Genomic DNA, 19708 nt, shown 5'->3' with positions numbered 1-19708 from the left:
TGGTTCAAAAAAAAACCTTGATTGAAATCCAAATCTCAAATTAATTACAGATTGGTTAGCATGATTTCACCTGGACAATGAGTACCTATGTTGTGTTACATAATTCTGAGCTAGCTACAACTGTGCATACAGGTATAAAGCATACCAAATATTTTGCTATTGGCATGAACATTCCTTCACTAGTTCACAGTATAAGGAACAAGGTCCGCTGAACTAGTTCGGCCCATACGGTTTGGCTCGGTATGCTCGTACCGAACTGACCCGGTGACCAGGTCGGCTCACCTTTTTCTCCGAACCGGCTCCGAACCGACCAAAACCAGTCGCGAATCACCCGAAGTCCATGCGAACCTGCTGGTTCCATGTAGAATCGGTGTGAACCATCTAGTTCGCACCAAGTCAAACTGGTTCCGAACTGGCCCCCCTCCTCCCTCTTCCTTTTGCTTTAAAAGATGATTAGGAAGGCCCAAGAAGTTTTTCAGGCCTTTACAACCTATCTGAATACTCGCTCTTTTCCCACAGCAATACACTGATTCAGCACGATTGAAGGAGGATCCAACTCTAAATAAGATATGCTTTCTCTCCCCTATCTCATTTTTTCTTTTTTTTGGACGTCAAAAAAATCTTGAAATTTGCAAAATAAGGAGAAATCATGCCAAAAATTTTTATTTTGGTTTGATTATACTATGTTGTAGATCTATGAATAATCTAAACGATGACAAATTTTTAATTTTCAGATTACATATAATTTTTAAAAATTAAAAATACATTTTTGGATTAAAAAATAAAAAAATCAAAAAAATGTAAAATTAGAAGTGAATTTAGGAGCATGCAAGCTACTCTCCAGCTAAATTTGATGTTTATTTATTCAAGTTTTAATGTGATTATGCACATAGTAGTCTAGGCCTAAATTTGAAAAAAATCGAAAAGTAGCCTTTGATGCATGCCCACAGACCTAGAATAATATATGTAGCATCCATTGTAGGATTCTACATTGATCTGAGCTCAAATTAAATTTTATAATATTTATAATTAAAAATTATTTTTTAATTTAAAAAATAATTAAAAATATATAATTAATACCAAAAAATATAAAAAATTAGTAGTATGCAATACATATTTCAGAAGTATTTTCTGAAGTAAAAAAATATATTTTTCTAAATTTATGGTATTCAATATATTTTAACTTAAAAATTATTAAAAATATATAAATATATAAATAAATATGAAAAATTAGTATATGTATTAGATAAATAAAATGTATTTTTTGAAATAAAAAATATTATCTTCATTCTAACAAAATTTTGCTATTTTTTAATAATTAATAAACTAACATACTTAATAAACCTGCAGGAATAGAATCATCAAGAAAAAAAGAGCTAGAGCGTGATATTGATTGGAATCATAGGCACACGCTCACGAATCGGCACTATTAAAAGTGCAACTGGTATAACACAAAATTCAAGAGGAGTAACCAGGTTGAAGCAGCACCTAGCTGGTAGTTACCCCGACATATCTATGCACCAAAATGCCCACGTGAGGTTCGATAGCTAATAAAAAGCACTTCGCTGATTTCAAAGCAACGAAGGAGAGGATTTTCGAGAAGTAGAGGTGGACCGCTGAACAGCAGAGCCACCTTCTTATCACTCTAGAGAGTCAGATGAGGCGTCCGCTCTAGATGATGAGAAGGCACAGATCCAGGCTGTCATGCAGGCGAACCTAGATGATCAGTGGCAGCAGGATGAGGTGGCCAAGCATAAGGTTCGATTTGGGCCCTCATACTATGAGTTGGACTTTGGTTCTGCAAGTAGTAGGGCAGATCCAGTGTTCAAGAGGACCTCAGTTAGGAAGGCCGTCAGCAAAGGCGGTAGCCATATTACATTTATGCTAGAAGCTCTTTGGTAGCAGAAAAAAGTTTTCCACGGAGATTCCATTAGGAGCCACCATCCATGATTTAAATTTACATGCCTTCCTCAGCAAGAATTCAAATTAGCAGAGAGTTGACACTATGCTAAAAAAGGATAACAAGAAGGATATGGCGAGCTATTGGATTCTGGTTCTACTTCAGCCACCTCCTAGAGAATGTGATAGACAATACATACTATAGATCTGCTATTTTCTCCATACAGGCTGTCGGTCCCGGTGTAGATCCCTCAAGATTGAAAGCATCTATGGTAAGCTTCTTGACAATAATGAGCTAGAGAAGTAGATTGCCTCATGCAATTGCAAGTGACCCACATATGGACGACAGTAATATGTGATGGTTGGACCGGTCTTACCAAGCAGGGCATTATCAACTTCTTGACATATTGTGATACGAAGACTTTCTTCCATAAGTCAGTTGATATTTCCAATCAGGTGCAAGATGCCATGTACATTCTCAGATTGATGGATAGGTGATTGATTAGGGAGGCGAGGAGATTGTCGTATAGGTCATCACTGATAATGAGCCACAATATAAAGCTGTCGGAGAGATCTTAATGGAGATGGAGTGGCAGCTATATATTTTCTGGACCACATATGCTGCAAATTGTATCGACCTCATTTGATGGACATTGCGAAGATTCATATGGTGCAGCAGGCAATGAAGACAGCCCAAATCATCACATACATATTTATAGCCATACATAGGTCCTATCACTAATGAGGAGGAATGCAGGAGGAGAGATCTTGAAACCAGAAGTGGTACAGTTTGCTACCAAGTACGTTACACTTGATAGCCTTCTTGAGAAAAAAAAGCACTATATCGGATATTTGTTAGTCCCAAGTGGCAGAAAAGTAGATTTGCGAGGGTCGGCACTGAAGGGAGCACTATCGGGGACTTGGTGACGAGGTAGATATTCTAGCAGCGAGCCAAAAAAATAGTGAAGTCTATCAAACTATTGTACGAAGTGCTTCGGACCGTGGACAACAAGAGGTACTCCCAAATGGGATTCTTGTATCATATGATGGAGAGGGCAAAAATTCAGATCAAGAAAGCAGATCCAACGTATACCCATGAGTACATCAACGTCATTGAGCGGCGGTAGGAGTACCAGATTGTAGGGACTTTATGTGCTTTGTTCGCAAAAAATCTTAAGCGACTAGCAATTTAGATCCTCTCCTGGTCCACCTTCAACCTCATCCAAAACAAGCAGAGGAGCCATCTAACACAGATGCGCTTCAACGATTTTATATATATTCACTACAATCTGAGGTTGAGGCTAAAGTGCATTCAGAAAGAAGTGTAGCTAAAACACACAGATCCGATCCAAAATGCATTTGTTGACGATGAGGATGATCTTATGATCGGATAGCTTGTGGGCCACCAGCAAGAACCATAGCTTGATGAGCGAGAATCGCCTACACGATCGACCAGTTTTGTAGCCAGCGAGGCTAGAATCGATGCAGGGCAATGGGCTAATCACAATATTCCGTGCATCCTTCCAGCTGATCAACCACAGCCACAGGGGTCACATGGGAGCCGATCATCACATGATTCTTTGTCCGAAGCAGTCACTCAGAGATATGATCGAGAGCCGCTTGGATGAGGCCAGTATGTTATCCGGTCGATTCGGCCAGAAGGGCGACATTCATCCTCCCAACATAGCCAGGCAGAGAGGGGCACGAAGGGTAAGTAGACAGAGGGGCATAAAGGGTAAGCAGGCAGCTACTCAGCATACTAAAAATGAAAAGACAGACCCCCTGCAACCCCCATGAAGAGTGTGGAGGAAGAGTCGGTTCACTCACATTTAGAGACCAGGAGCAGCAGCGAAAGTTCTGATGGTTATCGATCTGCTGGCTAGGGAGTAGGATATGAAACAATCGCAGGATGGTCTTTAATTCGCCGATGAGTCCCAATTTGTGCATGCTACACAGAATAGAAATCACGGTGCACGATCTGGTAAAGCCCGCGAGAATAAGATTGCATATAAGAGACGGACTCCTCGAGGTCATTCAGGAGGACACAATACAGCTGCAGATGACCTCGCACGTAGAGTAGGATCCATAGCCGTATCAAGTTTTGAGTCATATACTGGATTCTATTATCCATAGCCACAGGCAGCCTATGACCCATATGGATACGGATATGAATATGGTACGTCTAAGGCATCATCATCCGGTGGCTGCTACCCTATGCAACTCAGTATCCTACGAGTCGAATTTTGCTGTCGGCATATTCGGATGGGCCCCTCTACGGCCGCAATATCAGCCAGAGGACATCTCTCAGAGCTAGAGCTTTAGCGAGAGATCCGAAAGTGCTTCTAACTCAGAGCGCGTTCCTTATGGGATGAACATACAAGACTATGCCGCTTGGTTAGATGAGTGGAATGACGTGCCTTGAACCATTTTAAAGATCCGGATATCTAAGAGAGGCATCGTCACTCGAGATTTTAGATATTAGTATATATGTTGTACTTTAAATATATGTAATTGATTGTATTATTTTATATTTTCTACCTCACTAGTTGATTTTAGGATATTTCATATTGTTTCTTGTAGCATGCAACATCTCACTAATTATTTTATATTTTATATCACTTTAAAAAAAAATGCATCTTTTAGATTAAATCGAGATATAGAAGCATCAAAAAATATCAAATGATACTTATAATTATTGAAAAAGTTAAAAAAAAATTCATTACCAATTAAACAAACTTAAAAAAAAAATTGGGTGTGTCGATTCAAGCATACTATTTGTCGTACGGTACTGGTTACCGAATCGGCACTGTACCGACTCACCCACCGACCGGTATAGTTTTCAGTACCAGTTTGGCGGACCTTGATAAGGAATACTAGCCTAATAGTTGATGTTTGTTTATTTCAAATGACTAGGAATCATTGATTAAATAAATGGTTCAACTTGCTTATACGAGAAATCATTTCAAAGCATATATAACCAAGGTTCTGCATAAAGAAATCCAAGCTTTCTAATTATTTATATGAAAAATTATAGGAATAAAAATACTAAGAAAACAGTCTGTCACTTGTTCAAGGCATCACTTATTAGCATTAGCATTCTTTAAAGATAATATTTTTGTTCTTCCACACAGATAAGCATTTGAGATTGAAGTAAATTATGTCCTCTGACAACACTTTCCATTGTTTGTCCCAATATAAACTTGACTGGAATCTTAGATGCTTCATTTCAAGATGAGAACTTAATGCTAGTGCAGCATAACCTAAGTATAATTTAAGCAGCAGAATCCATAATATCCCATAGATGTTCTTTTGGCTGTATGATCCTTAATAGTATAATAGGCTACAACTAAAAAATAATAGAAGTTTGTACAAAAAAACAAATAATAGAAGTAAAGAAACGTGGAAAAGGGTGTAGTTCTTCCTAACCTCAAAACGGTCAATAAAAAACCCAAGCCAGAGTTTATGGGCAACTAGTCCTTGCACTGGATCCCTTTCAGGAGGTGCCTCTGGCTCACCAGGAATGAGGTGAGGTCTCAATTTTGCAGAAGGACCTGAATATCTCATGTCTGATGCGAACAATCCACGTTTTGTATCTATTGTCCATAACCATGCATCAACAAGTTCAGCAAGGACCAGGGGTCCCAGTGAAGGTGCTGCAGAAACTAGCCATGTCCAAATAAATATTCCAGTCTCCATCGCATCTGGTGTTGAAATATAAGCAGGACACCAGCAAAGAAGTCGTAGTAGCTGTGAGAATCCTTCTAGATTTAATTTTGACTCGGAACCCTGAACAAAAATGATCACATTTAATCTGAGTGTGTTATGGATGACTGAAGAAAGGGGGAATTTCTTCTGATGAAACAGAATAGTGATCAGAAAGGCAAGCTTCAAAAGAAACATCGAAGATATACCATGTGTGAAAGAAGTAATGCAGTAGCCTGAGAACATGTTTCATGAAATGAAGTCTTATCCACCGATTCACCTTTCTCAGCGGTACCAACAAATTGCTGAAGAACTTCAACAAATTTTAAAAGAAGAAGCTCGTTAAATGATTCTTTTTCAAGTTGTGATTGTGAAGAGGGCACCCTTGCTTTTAAGGATTGTGGACCAACTCCCAAACTTAGAGGTGAACCCATTTGTAAACCTCCAATGCTATTATAAAGTCTTCTCATACCAGCTATCTCTCCAGCATGGTTGCACTTAACTGTTGCACTCACTATTGCAGTTGAGAGCACTTCCAGAGTGCAACCTTCTGGATCTTCATTTTTTGCTCCTGATGCTGCTGCAGCAGAATCCATTACTGCAGGAATATTTGCTGTCCTAATGCCACTCCAACAATCATTTTTCCCAGTACAAATACGAATTTCAGACAAAAGAGAAACCACATCTGATGCATGTTGTGTTCTTTGCAGTGCATTTGGCTTACAAAGGTTTTCCTGGCATAGAAATCGTATACATCAAAGTATGGAAAAGAAAGATAAATCATCCACCGAAACAAATAGAATGTGCTCTCTATATGTAAATTAAGGGACACCATGCATAAACAGCCTAGACATTAACATTCAACAACAGATGAATAATACTTAAGTCCATATATCCTAGTTCAGACAAAATAACCATGAACCATGAATATCATAGTCAGGGCATGCCAAGCTATTTAGTAACTTATAAAGATTTTATACAAAAATAATTGGAAACACATAAAGAAAGCCACTGCATATTTTATATTGCTTTAAATCACCAAGGAACACTATAAGTTTAATCCATCATCCAGCAAAGAATTATATTTTTACAAATATGGAATCAAGTCTTTCCAGCCATCTCACTCCAGTATAACCAACAATCTTCAAGGTAACATAAGTTCAAAAGTACCATGCCTGAAACCCAAAAGATGATTTTCATCATACCATGCTGTAAGACATTACAATGTTGCCGCGTATCAAAGGTCTGCTACATGAATGCAAAAGGAAAGATTAATGTAAATAAGCATTTCATATAAGGGTGATGATAACAGCCATCCCCAATGTGGTGGTTTAATACGACTATCCTCCACCTATTTACCTTATTCTCCAGTATGATCAGATTAACTTAGTTTCTCACACTTGTCAAATATCAGTGGGTATTATTCTTCCATGTGTACTCCTACCAATGGCTAAATTAACTTTACCAATCTTAATTTCCCAAGAAAGCAAAAAATAGGCATGGGGTTGTTGCATTATTTGCCTTCTACCTCTCCCCACCACCCTATCCAACTACATGTGACTTCCTCCGCCACCTTGTTCTTCATCTCCCCATACTGTCTTTCTCAAGTGATTTCTGTGGACTACCTTATTGAATTGAGCAATCTCCTGATCTTTCGGAGTCGTTAAATTTAGATGGAATTAGAGTTAAGATTATTTATTTTTTGAGCAAGGATTGTACTTATCTGGTCAAGATCAATGGATGATCAAGGTTTCTTTTAATTCAACTTCAGGAGCCATGGCCAAATATCCTGCTTGCTGCCATCATGGCTGCAACTAGCTTCGGAGGATATCCTTGATGAGCACAAGACTCTCTCTGTCATCATGCTGGAGGAGGTCATGAATGAAGCAAAGAGTTAACAAGGTCATGGATAAGGATGATGACATTATGAAGAACATAGACCAAGAAGGAACTCAACAGGAGGTTGAGTGGCAGAGACTATCACTGGAGATTCAAGCAGCAGCAATAAGGAGGAGGGCATGAAGGAATGGAAGAGCCGGCTCCTTCCTTTTTTTCCCATTTTTCCTTTTTCTAGGACATAATGGGATGGAACAATTCCATGTCACCCTCCCTTGAACGTTGGCTTGGCTATTATGCTGAGGTGGCATCCACAGTTGGGTGGATTCAGTGTGAACTTGGAAGCTTGGTTTACTGGGAAAAAATAAGAGGTGCAGGCTGAGAAGAATTTGATTGTGGAGAGGGGTAAGCTTGGAAGAAAACTAGTGTTAAAATTTCTTCCATTTTTTAGCATTTTGCTGGAGCAAATTTTTGGGATTACACTGGAGAATATGGTGAAAGGGTGGAGAGTAGCATTAAACACCACCCCTACGACTAACTCACATGTCATTATCATGACCCCTCATATAATTGTAATTATCTAATCCTACGTATTTCCCATTAACATGCCATCTAAGTATTTACTAACAACCATTGCAACAAAGTCACCAAATATTAGCAACTGCACAAAAGCTAATTGCATAAGTAATGAGAAGTGGTGATATTGCTGAAGGAAAACCCGTTGTGATCCCCAAAATTCGATGTCTGCTCCATGTCTCAGAAGAAATTTCTCCATCAATGAATCATCAACTCCTCCAACATACCTGATGTTGCAGCCTTTAGGTTATGACTGTTCGTGGAGACCCTTTGAAAAGGATTAACAAGGTTTTAAGATGATAACTGGGTGTCATCCAGAAACTTCACCAACAAGTCCCGCTTGGGGTGCTGGGACCACTATAACAGGGATTCCAAGTGTTCCATTGCACAACTGTAATGAAGAGAAAGCACTTAATTGCTATCCTGAAATTCCAACAACCCACAACTTGTTTTACTCATTTATTCTGTTGAAGGCTGGTCACAGTGACATTATCAAGTTTTTGAAGACTTTGAAAGCTCTCTTGACACATCCAGCTCACCATAATCCTAGTAATCATGCTTAGAAGGACATTCCTCAAATGCACAAAAAGTCCAAATACTAGCAAGATGTCACGCCTCATGAATGGGATAGGACATAGTTAGAAACCTTAGTCCTAAGCCACATGGGATTCACATAGGCAGATATGTTAAAACAAACCATAATATATTCCCAAATGTTGGCAAGGTACTCCATATAACACAAGCAAAGCAACTCATTCTTCATAAAGCACTTCAATTGAATCAGTAAGATCCATCCTATGAACCTATAAACTCAGATTGCATAAGATGATGCCACTTTTCTTTTCCTCTGACACAACACATTCCACTGAAAATTAGGGGACCAAGTACAAAGTAGATATTACCTCAACAACTCTAAGTTAAAAAAAATAATAAAGAGTGGAATGAATGGATGGTAATAATCAATAAACAGAGCAATAACAAGCTAATGAGTTATTTGAGTTCAGACTAGTTTTCCATATCACATTGGAGAACAAAATATGATTTGTGGGAGGGGTCGGTGGTTTCAGAAGTTCTTTCCTTCTATAATTAAGAGTTACTCATAAGTTATAAATATCTTCATGCGAGAACATAATCAAATCAACAACACAAAATAAACATTATAAGGCATCACAATCAGAGTATAAACAAATTCATACTGCTTGATAATAAGCACAATTGTCCTAGTGTCAACAAAAGAACTTTAACGCAATGTCAAATATGCATATCGGCCACCACAACAAAGACACATATCTCCACCAAATTACTAGAAAAAATTCACCATCTTTAATAATGTTGGTAAAGCCCAAATGATTGATTATCTTGGTTACAAGCAAGGTTTGCCATACTGATGGATACCACCAGGTGTACTATACCATGTTGGTACCAAAGCGAGAATTTGTAGGGGGCATACCAAGTCTCCGTACGCCAAACAGACCCATGTGCCAACCATACTGGCACCATACCAGCATGGTACTACTACTAATACATAGTGTGGTACCGAGACGGCAAACCTTGGTTATAAGCCAATAGTATTATAGTCCAACAAGTTAACTGCAAAATCTAGTGCTCAAGGATAACACCTTCACTAGTCCCAAAACACAGATAGAAAAGCAATTAAAGCATGCAGATCAGCATCATATGTTGACTTCTAATAAATGATGGAAACACAACAAGCACAGCAGAAACACTCACAATGCAATTAATCAGTATGAACATGCAAAAGACACTGTACGTGGATCGATTTTAAAGAAAGAAGAGCATGCATGCAATAAGCATATACAAACATTACCATATAAATATTGCTGGTGCATCAAATACTATTTTAGATATTACGTATTTAAATGATTGTAGAAAAAAATTACTTAAACCAGACAATAAATACAGAAAAAAAGTGTATCCTCTCTTAAAGAAGCAAACAAGGTAATGTCAATTAAACAACTCGAGTAAAAAATGCAAGGAAAAAAAAAAGCTCTAACTTGAGTCAAAAAGCCAAGAACCAAGATAAAAGAAGCTTGGCAAGCATATGTAATCGAGCATCACGGCTTAAAGTTTGATCAACAACATACAAAAGGATACATGGTTCCAAATAGCATTCAGCTCCAGTGAGGAAATTTATTTTCTTAAGATAATAGCAATGTCAAACGTAAGCAAAGAAAAATGATGAAGAAAATGGTCCATACTAAATAATTTTAAATGTTGAGTTTGAGCAAACCTGTAGAAGGCCTTGTATGGTGCATGGAGCATATGAAAGTGCTGTAGTGATCCATTCCCGAGCAATTTTTTGGTATAAAGAACGTACAGTGGCAATCCAAGCAGGATCATTAACTTGAGAAGAAGGCAATTCATTATGAACTGAAAAGAGAAGTGCATCCAAACATGAAGAGTTCCACAAAACCTGCAGATGCGTCAAAGAATTTTTCTTCAGCAGACCCGACAAAAGCTCAGAAATTATATTAGCAAAACTGCCATACCTTAGGAAGAGAGCACTAACCTGTGGAAATCTTTCCTTCAACTGAGTTAATATGTTAACAGTGATATCACGAACATGTTCATCCCTTTGAGACAAGTTTTTTATAAGAAAACATGCATGTGCTGAAAGTATTGATTCCCTTTTCTCAGCCTCTTCTCCTATATCAGATATTCTTTCCTCCTGGACATCCAAGTAGGTCCATCAACAACCAAGACATCACAATCTAAAGCCCAAAGAAAAAGGAGCACCTAGAATTGATGACTCATTAAGAATAAATGTAACAATATTTCATCACAAGTCTATACTACACCATTTAAGAAAAGATATTAAGTTCGGAACGGGAAGAAAGTAATTTTTCCTACAACTGAGAAGAATAAGATTTTTGGTTGCTGAAAGAGAATGTCAGGGTCGAATTTCAAATCACTGTGAAAAATGTAAAAAATGTACTGTTTAAAAAAGGCTGACTTGGGTTTATCTCACCTCTTGCCTTGAGGTGAGGAGGCACAATCACATAGAAAGCATATCACAGAAGCATGAAAAGTAACTAGTTATATACATTTGAGTGGTAGCATGCACATAACAGGTGGATTTACAATAACAATGAAAATGGGGAGGGATTATCTCATATATATTTCTTCATAATGTCATGTATGGACTCAACCACCAAAGTTTAGGTACAATAAGATGTCACAATATATCTAAAGCTTCACTCGAACATCACCACAATAATGAAATATGGTGGTGCAAAACACATGCTAATGCTTGTGCCAACCAATAAGGCACAAGAAATCACACATACGGGTGCATAAAAGGGGGCTCATGCACATGCATGTGTGCTGGTGAAAGCTCATAGACATGCAAGTGGACCCTGACCGTCATCAAGAAGTGCAAAGCTAACTAGGGCCAGCTCATCCAAGCAGATAGCAGGAACAGCTGATTCATGCCAATAAGCCACTTGTGAGCTAACACGTGCAAGAATACAAGGGACCCATTATTGTGAGAACTAAATCTAGGGCAATTGGCAAACAAGCATATTGCCTATGATACAACCTATAAGTGTGCATGAAGAACAGACTCACAACAGATATCTAGGATATTTATTTGAGCAGGAAACTCCATCACTCTTAGAAACAACAATTTGTTTGAAGTTGGGTTTCATAAAATGCCTAATCCCAGGGCCTAATTAAATGTCTAAACTCTAAAGCACATACTTCTTTATAAAAGTGTAGAGGATTTAACCACAGATACCAACCAGCCCTTCTTTTAGGACAATAAAGATTAAAGAGGCTTTGGCATGCCACCTACAACAGGGTTCTAATAAAAGGCATAGAGCATGTCATTCTCTGAAAAATGACTAATAGTGGAGCCTAAAGGGAGCAACAAGTCCTTTTCTATGGAGAAAAAAGAGTCAAACAGTGTAAATTGAATCCCAGGGCACAAACAAGGTTCATAACAAGCCAAGGCAGGACTAGCATTGGGCTAGACCTGAAATTCATGGCTCACATTGCAATTGGGAAGGCCTCAGGTTCATAGACACAAGTTTGGATTCAAGAATAATATGAGAAGGTTAATAACAAGGTCCGGTATCTCCATATCAGACCTCATACCAGTAACATGTTGGTACAATATCGGTATATGCCCAATATGGGATTTGGTTCGGCATATTGAGACTTTGTACGTCCCTCGTATCGACTCTCGATTCAGTACTGGTACGTTGCAGTATGTCCGATATGGGACGATATGCACGCGTACGGCAAACATTGGTTAATAATATTGAAATTCAGAAAAATGTAGTAAGTCTAAAAAGGTTCAATAAAAATTTGAAATTTTAAAATAAAAAATTCAAATTCCCTCAGAAGTTTTAGATTAAAAAAATTGTACATAAAAAGTAGTATATAATATGTATAGTTAAATCTTATTTTATACGGTTCCTGATATATCGTCTCCAAGACTATCAAAAAGAACTTGAAATTGTTAAATTTCAAGCCAACAAAAAAGATGAGACTTAAAGAAAAAAAACATAATCTAAGATATCCAAAATCTAGAGAATTATTTTGGCCAAAAAAATATAAAATAACTACAAGAAAAAATAAAAAGAAAGAAAGGCTAAAAGACCCTCCAGGAACAAAAGAACCATCTTCAATGTCACAATATGACACTTAAAAACTCTTACAGCCATCGATCTTATCGAGAGAATTCATTATTTTGTTCTGTTTCACTCCTTGAAGCTCTAAGTGTCCACTCTACAGTCCCACCTTCTTTACTTTTCTTCCACAAGCCCTGCCACTTTGGTCCATTCCAAGGCTCCACATGTTCACATCCCATCCTTTATACCTTTTTCCGCTGGGCTTCCCACATCTGCCCGTTCATGGGCCACGAACAGTTTGCCATCTCGTGATTCATTAACAGATTTCACAAACTGTTCATGATCGGCTTGTGAACTATCAAATCCAATGAATGGTACAGTTGGCTCTTGTAATGGGAATTAAATACAATTTAATTTGTAAAGACAGAAGATTTTGTAACTATGCTCAGGTTTACTCCAGCCTAGCTTGAAGCCCAGCAGTTCCAATTATATCTAAACAAGAATGCAATTTACCAAATCAAGGAACTTGCAAGCCACATGGTGAATGATGTATGATCCAACAGCCATCAAGAATCATAACATTGCAAGCGTTGCACATCAAGGTGTAGCACAATTCACAGGGGCTATTGGATCCCACTCACTGCCCCCATGGCTGGTTCGCTAGAATTTGTTCATGCAAGTAGCTGTAAGGCGAACCAGTTTATATCAGATGGTAGATATTTTAAAATGTTAATAAAGAAATGTTATAATATACAAAAGGTTAGCCCCATATGATCTAGGAAGGAAGAAGGTCTCAGGTCAATGATTTCTTGCTGCTACGTAACAGTTTTATAATTAAAATAAGATGTCTCAAAAGAGGAGTGATGCAAGAAAGATTCTTTAGCCTCAAGAAAAATAAGAAAAATAAATCCATCAAGATCTTATATCTTCAAAGAAGAGATCCATGGAACACAGTGCAATTTCTTGACCATTCAATTGTCAATTTGTAGGGTACTTCCCAAAACAATTCTTAAGGACATGACAAACCTCACATATCCATATAAAGCATGTTCCTGTACCTTTAGTCGAGATTTATTGATACAGGATTCTTCAGGAAGTTTAATGAGTCCATAATATAACCTAAAGATAGTGAATTTTCTTAAGACTGAAGGATCTTCGAACTTGGAATACTTTGGCATATCTATCAGTGATTAGAACCACTCTTGAAAAGTAATCAAAAAGTATACAGGTAAGCATATGCACAACATATAAATATATTCCAGACAATCAACAAATTATTAGCAAGAATGTAACAAGAACCAAGATGGCACCCAAAAAAAATGTGCATCCTTTGAGGATCAGAGACTACCAGCCACGCCATTGCTGTTTCGAAAGCCCTATAGACAATTGCTGTCAAACACTGAAAAACAGCTGGCGTCAAGTTTGGAGTGAGTAGATATTCAAATACACAACTGAATGCACTTTTTGGCATGGTCATAGTGGAGTCACTAGAGAGTATTCCGCCGTTGCTACTAAAACGTATTATCTCCAAAAAAGCAACTGCAAGGAGATATGTAGCCTTAACACCTGTTGACGAAAGGTAGAGAGCACATGTTATTTACAAGAAACTTTACAATATATTTGACTGATTCTTTTTTGCTTGAGATGTGCAATTACAATTTAGCAAAATATATGAATAGTTATTGGAAATCAAAAGCAAGGTCTAAGAACCCACATGTAGAAATGGTCAACAATAACAAACTAAAATTTTACTCTAATATAAAATTGCACCCAAACCTGAAATTGTGCTCATTGCTGCTACCTCGACTCGACCTCCTAAAGCAGCAGAAAGAGCAGTTCTTTGACCTACAGCAGCTTTCTCATTGCCACTACCTCGACGACTACCTGGGTTGTGGAGAGCATTTAGTTCCAACTCATCTTCAAGCCATTTCACCGAACTAACAACCTATGAGAAACAAATCTAAGATCAAAGTTAGATATTACCGACAGTGAAACTTTACATCCACAATCACAATAAAGCAGCATAATTATCTTATTATCAGATCTAGCCAACAATGTGTGCCATTTTTTCCTGTGTAACTCTAAATATCAAAGGTTTGAACCACCGGCCGGCGTACCGGTGGCGGCCCGGACCGGTACGGCAGACCATGGTTTGAACCCATATCTCGGTTGATAGGAGTGATAACCTTAAGAATATGAAATCAAGCATAGCATACCCTTAAACTGAAAGAAATGGTTGGGAGGGAACCACATAAATATATGGAAGACACCCTCCTCAATATAGAAAAGAGACAAACATCAAAAATAGGATAAAACTTATTTTTTGAAAAAGAAAAAGAATTGAGATGCCATATACAAGTACACCACCCTGCTTCCAGAGGGCATGTATTTTACAGATATTATGGCTATATAGTGAGCATCATATAAAGGGAAGAAGAAAGAGCCTATGAAGCCAAAAAATTACAGTATTGCAAAACCTAGATTAGATGAATTTTATTTAATTTGAGGGCCACCAATAATATCATTCAGCTACCTCTACATTTAACTTACCAGAGGCGGTGTTCCTTGTGCAATGCGATGAACAGCTACAGACCATTGACTATTCCACATGTACGGGCCAGTCACAGCTTGAAGAGCAATTGTACCGATGCTTCCCAGACTATTCAACGAAGTGGAGACAGATTTTGTCGGAACCTGATTTTGTTGAATAGGAGGTGCTAGCCCAAATAAAACAATATAGAACCACAGATTGCGAAAGAGTTTTAAGAGTGAAGGTTCAACTTTAGAAGAAGGATCAAAATCAGAGCATATTTCTGCAACCGCCGGAAGTAGTGGACCCATGAAATCAGCTCCGCTCCTAGGTGACCAGAATGCCAGTTTGAGAATATAATCAGAAAGAAAAAACAGTAAATCAGGGAAAAAAGGGCATGCTCACTGAGATAAGCATTTCAATAAAAAAACTGAAAGTTTGACAAGATAGCTATGCTAGAGCCTCTGAGTGCCAAAGCAGCCACCCAATACTCAACATTTTCTGCTTCCGCAGAACATGACATCACAAAAATCTTGGTAAATAATCAGGTGGCTACCTGGACATCAAGGCACCCACCTAGCTAAATCATGCACATAGGTGCCTAGCCAGCATCCAGTAAGAACACTGGCATTTGGTGGCTCCCTAGATTGCACAAATGTTACTATGAAACTGATCTAATCAGAAGTTCGAACAGCAAACATTTTCAGGGCCTTCATAGATCATATAGCATCCTACCTCCCACTTTTAGATTCAGCAGCGAGACCCACATCAGAGCACAAAGACAATAGCCGATGGCGACAGTCAGATCTCAGTTTTGGATTGGCAAGACGAGAAGCAACTAGAAGAAACCCTGCAGGAAGAGTCTAGAAAATGGTTGAAACAGTTAGTTAGCAATAGTGTCATACGTCTGCAAGACAAAATATATTTTGGAGACCCACAAGGAACCTGAAACAAACCTCAACTCGCTCTGTGGTAGCTTCTGGGGGTGATGTATTGTTTCCTGTAGATCCTAAAGCTTTAATTTTTTCTAAATAACTTCTTGTCATCAAAACAATTGTCTCGCGATATGACTTCTCAAATCCCAAACAAGCCATAAGTGATATTGCATCTAGTAGCTGAAATATTTGCAAAAACCAGTTCAGTTGGTTTGTAAGATACTAGCTCACATGAACATATATATAATAAGATAACCACAAAATATAGTATGGTCAAATGATAAAAATTAATGACAAAGCATGTACATGCTGAGGAGACAAGGTTCCATACTCGGAGACGCAATAAACTTGGAGCTGAAGCATCACCCTCTTCGAGATTTTCAATGAAGTGGGGCAATATCATGTCTACAACCTCCAACTTATTAACATATATGCTCAAGTCAGCCAGTAAGCGTATAAGATTTAGCTGCACAACAGGAACAGCCTGTTTTTCTTTCCCATCCTGAAATAGGAAATATAAACAATGGGCTCCAGCATTAATCAAGTGTCTGGAAAACAGAACTCACACTCGACAGGTACTTTGATAACAAACAAGGTATGTCGAAAACCTCACCAATCAAACAGTAATCATAAAACGTGATAACATTAGACAGTAGCCAAGCACAAGTTATGCTGTCCACTGGATAAAAATTAGAAAATGAATAAAAGCATGATACCTAGACAACCATATATCAGTTTAACAATTTGCCTGTTTCAAGATAAGCCTATAATCCAAAGATAAATGTTAAGCAACTGTCAAGATAGCACATTCAACAATAATGAATAATGGTTTCAGGAAAGCATATTCATTAATAATGGGTTACAGATCAGTATGCACCATATGGAAGTTCATAAATGTTCACCTATGATGTTGAGGCTTTGAGAATTGCATAAACAAGAGAAGAATACACAAACCTATAACGATGTTATGAGGATTTAATAATTATACAAACCTGCTCCTCATAATCATTTCGTTCGCGGATGCACGCAGCTAAACCCATGATAAATGTGTCAACAAGAGCCCTATCCTTACTCCATCCAAACTCAATAATTTCACAGCTTAGCTTTGTGACGGTCTCAAACATTGCCCCCTGATTATTTCGCACCATATCAGCCTGTATCATCAAGCTATAATATAACTTGCATGTCCGGGTATAAATAGCATGCCACATATCAAAAATAAAGCAAGGTGCATACCTGAGCACATGTAGTCAGAACAAGAGGCTTCAAGGGAATTAGCAACACCCGGAGCAGCTGGCCCCCACGAGAGACAGTTATCTTACTGATTCCACCGAGCAATGTGCTGAACAGCTCCTCACATATCTTCAATTTTCGCCATGAAGAGAGTATGCATGCTTCTGCAGCATCAAGGAACAAAGCAAGTGTCCGACGCAACACATCTTTGGAGGACTTGTTAACCGAATCCAAAGAGACAAGACTCTTAATTTGCACCAAGGTCGCTGCTTGACAGCAGGAAAGTTTCGTGTTTATTCTAGCTTTCAGTTGTGCTCCCTGTTCTCTCCAATCACGCTTTCGAATCTAGAAATGGAAAACACAGACAAGAGTTTCAGCTGTAACACCCATTGGCACAATGCTGTAACCAATTCAAAGTCAGTGAATTGGACAGGAAAGCCATGCGCCATTCAAGTTTATATCAGCAAAAAAGAAAAGGATTACTAGAAGAGTCAAGAATAATCTCTAATTGTGTTTTATAAGCAAGCTGAGGTTTCAAGAAATATGTAGGTATATCCTCATATTCTCAAACATCCTTTGAATGACAACTTCAAGTGAAATTCGTGAATTTTTTTTTCTTTCACTTCGTTTTCACTTCCTTCTTTAGTATAAACATCAACTTCCTAACAAACCGAATTCTACGAAATTAATAAAACATGACTGTTGATAGAAAAATAGTTCCTCTTACCAAAAAGATCCAAAATAGTTCCACTTACAGCCTAAAAGAAAGCCAACATCGAAAATGGAACGTAATCATAGAAATGGACCTCAACAGCGAACTTTGATTGACAGGTTATAGTTTTGGGGGAGCAGATGCAAGCTTTTTCTTTCCATAGCCGGCCAAATGAGTACAGGATCATCGGTCTACTCTACCTCAATACACCATTTCGAACCTCACATAGAACTGGGGGAAAAAATATTTGGATAGTTAGAGACAGAGCCTACAGACCTTGAGAAATGCTGGCAGAGATTTGAGCTGCTTCGCCGCCACCATCCTGACCTGCTCCACTTGCCCGGACTTGATCACGCCCACCCTATCCAGCACCTGCCCGAACAACCTAAAGGCAATCTCTTGCTTCTCCAATCCCTCGACAGACTCCTCCTCGAAGGCCGCCACGTCCTGCCTCACCGCCGGCGACCCCCCTCCTCCCCCGGTGGTCCCCAACCGATCCACGCTGCTCCTCCGGGAAATGCCGCTGCCCTCATTCTCCTTGGACGATGAAGACACCACGCTCGTCCCATCATCCGCGACCTCCCTGTCCTCCTCCTTGGCCTTCCCCTTGGACGGCGTGCTCTGGGCGGAGGAGCTCCAGGACGAGGAGTTCTCCGAGGAAGATGTCGCCGCCTCGTCGGCAGGGGGGCCGAACTGGTCAAGGAGGCTGCCGACGAGGCGCTCAGCGTCGGCCGGGATCAAGGGGGGGCAGCTCTGGGCGACGGCAGCCAGGAAAGCGCGGGCGATGGCGGGGTCGTCCCCGGCGTAGAGGGTGGCGGAGACGAGGGTTTCGCCGAGGAAGGCAGATAGGTCGGAGGCGAGTTCCGGTGAGCGGTCGGCGGCGAGGGAGGCGTAGCGGAGGAGATCGGAGAAGAAGGAGGCAATGGAGTCGAGAGGGAAGGACTGGGGCCAGAAGGAGGAGCGGAAGGCGGTGGAGGGGACGACGCGGAGGAAGTCGAGGAGGGGGGATCGGGCGGAGGGGGGAGGCGGGGAGGGACAGCGGGACAAGAAGCGGGCGAGCGCGAGGAGGGCGTGGAGGTGGGAGCGGGAGACGCGCCCGCCGCCTCCGGCGGGGCCGGCGGAGGGGAGGGGTCGGAGGAGGGCCGTAGGGGGGCAGCGGCCGCAGATCCAGGCGAGCTTGTCGGCGAAGAGATCCGGGTTCTGGGCGACCAGATCGCAGAGCTCGGTGAGAGCTTCCATGGCGAGAGAGGAAGACAATGTGAGAAGAGACCGGAATTCTTTTTATTTTTTGAGATCTCTCTCTTCTTGATTTCTTTTTCGCTCAGGATCGACGACGAAGGTCGTCCTCTCCATATTCTTGAAGGGGGAGAGGGCTCTACTATTTTCTCGGCAAAGCCGCCTGGGTCCTCCAGGGGATGGTTTTGTGGGAGACGGAGGCAGCGGTTAGCCGGCCGAATCGGGTGCGACGCGACCGAGATGAGACTGGCGTTCGGTCACAGACTTGGTTCGACGGGGAAGGAAAATGTATCCATAGATGGACTGCATCAAATTCGATCCAGAGTTAGATTGCAGCAGAAGGACTTGACTTCTGTCTTGTTAGAACCTTTTATTTATTTTCAGAAAAAGAAAAATTGTTCTTGAATTCTTTTCTTGCAATGAAATTAAATAAAAATTATAAAAAAAATAATCT

At 39.7% G+C, this 19708-nt stretch overlaps 1 protein-coding gene across 2 annotated transcripts in view; it reads right to left on the bottom strand.

Annotated features, from left to right (window-relative positions):
- The window catches only part of LOC103695574 (phosphatidylinositol 4-kinase alpha 1), a 41255-nt gene extending 21765 nt beyond the window's left edge, over positions 1 to 19490 (bottom strand). Inside the window, exons 1-13 of one of the 2 annotated variants that reach the window (XM_008776950.4) lie at positions 18295 to 19257; positions 17310 to 17651; positions 17066 to 17227; positions 16405 to 16575; positions 16095 to 16253; positions 15874 to 16001; positions 15159 to 15465; positions 14385 to 14553; positions 13957 to 14174; positions 10544 to 10702; positions 10265 to 10447; positions 5811 to 6335; positions 5326 to 5685 (exon numbers count right to left, since the gene is read on the bottom strand). In XM_008776950.4, coding sequence (XP_008775172.2) covers positions 5326 to 5685; positions 5811 to 6335; positions 10265 to 10447; positions 10544 to 10702; positions 13957 to 14174; positions 14385 to 14553; positions 15159 to 15465; positions 15874 to 16001; positions 16095 to 16253; positions 16405 to 16575; positions 17066 to 17227; positions 17310 to 17651; positions 18295 to 19257 — 3846 coding nt within the window. Of the gene's footprint in view, positions 1 to 5325; positions 5686 to 5810; positions 6336 to 10264; positions 10703 to 13956; positions 14175 to 14384; positions 14554 to 15158; positions 15466 to 15873; positions 16002 to 16094; positions 16254 to 16404; positions 16576 to 17065; positions 17228 to 17309; positions 17652 to 18294 lie in introns of both variants that reach the window. The other variant, XM_008776941.4, reaches the window with a different exon arrangement.
- Positions 19491 to 19708: the final 218 nt, after the last annotated feature.

This window comes from Phoenix dactylifera, chromosome 8 (genome assembly GCF_009389715.1).
Source record: "Phoenix dactylifera cultivar Barhee BC4 chromosome 8, palm_55x_up_171113_PBpolish2nd_filt_p, whole genome shotgun sequence".
Classification (NCBI taxonomy): Eukaryota; Viridiplantae; Streptophyta; class Magnoliopsida; order Arecales; family Arecaceae; genus Phoenix; species Phoenix dactylifera.
This window is presented reverse-complemented; position numbering and strand designations above follow the sequence as displayed.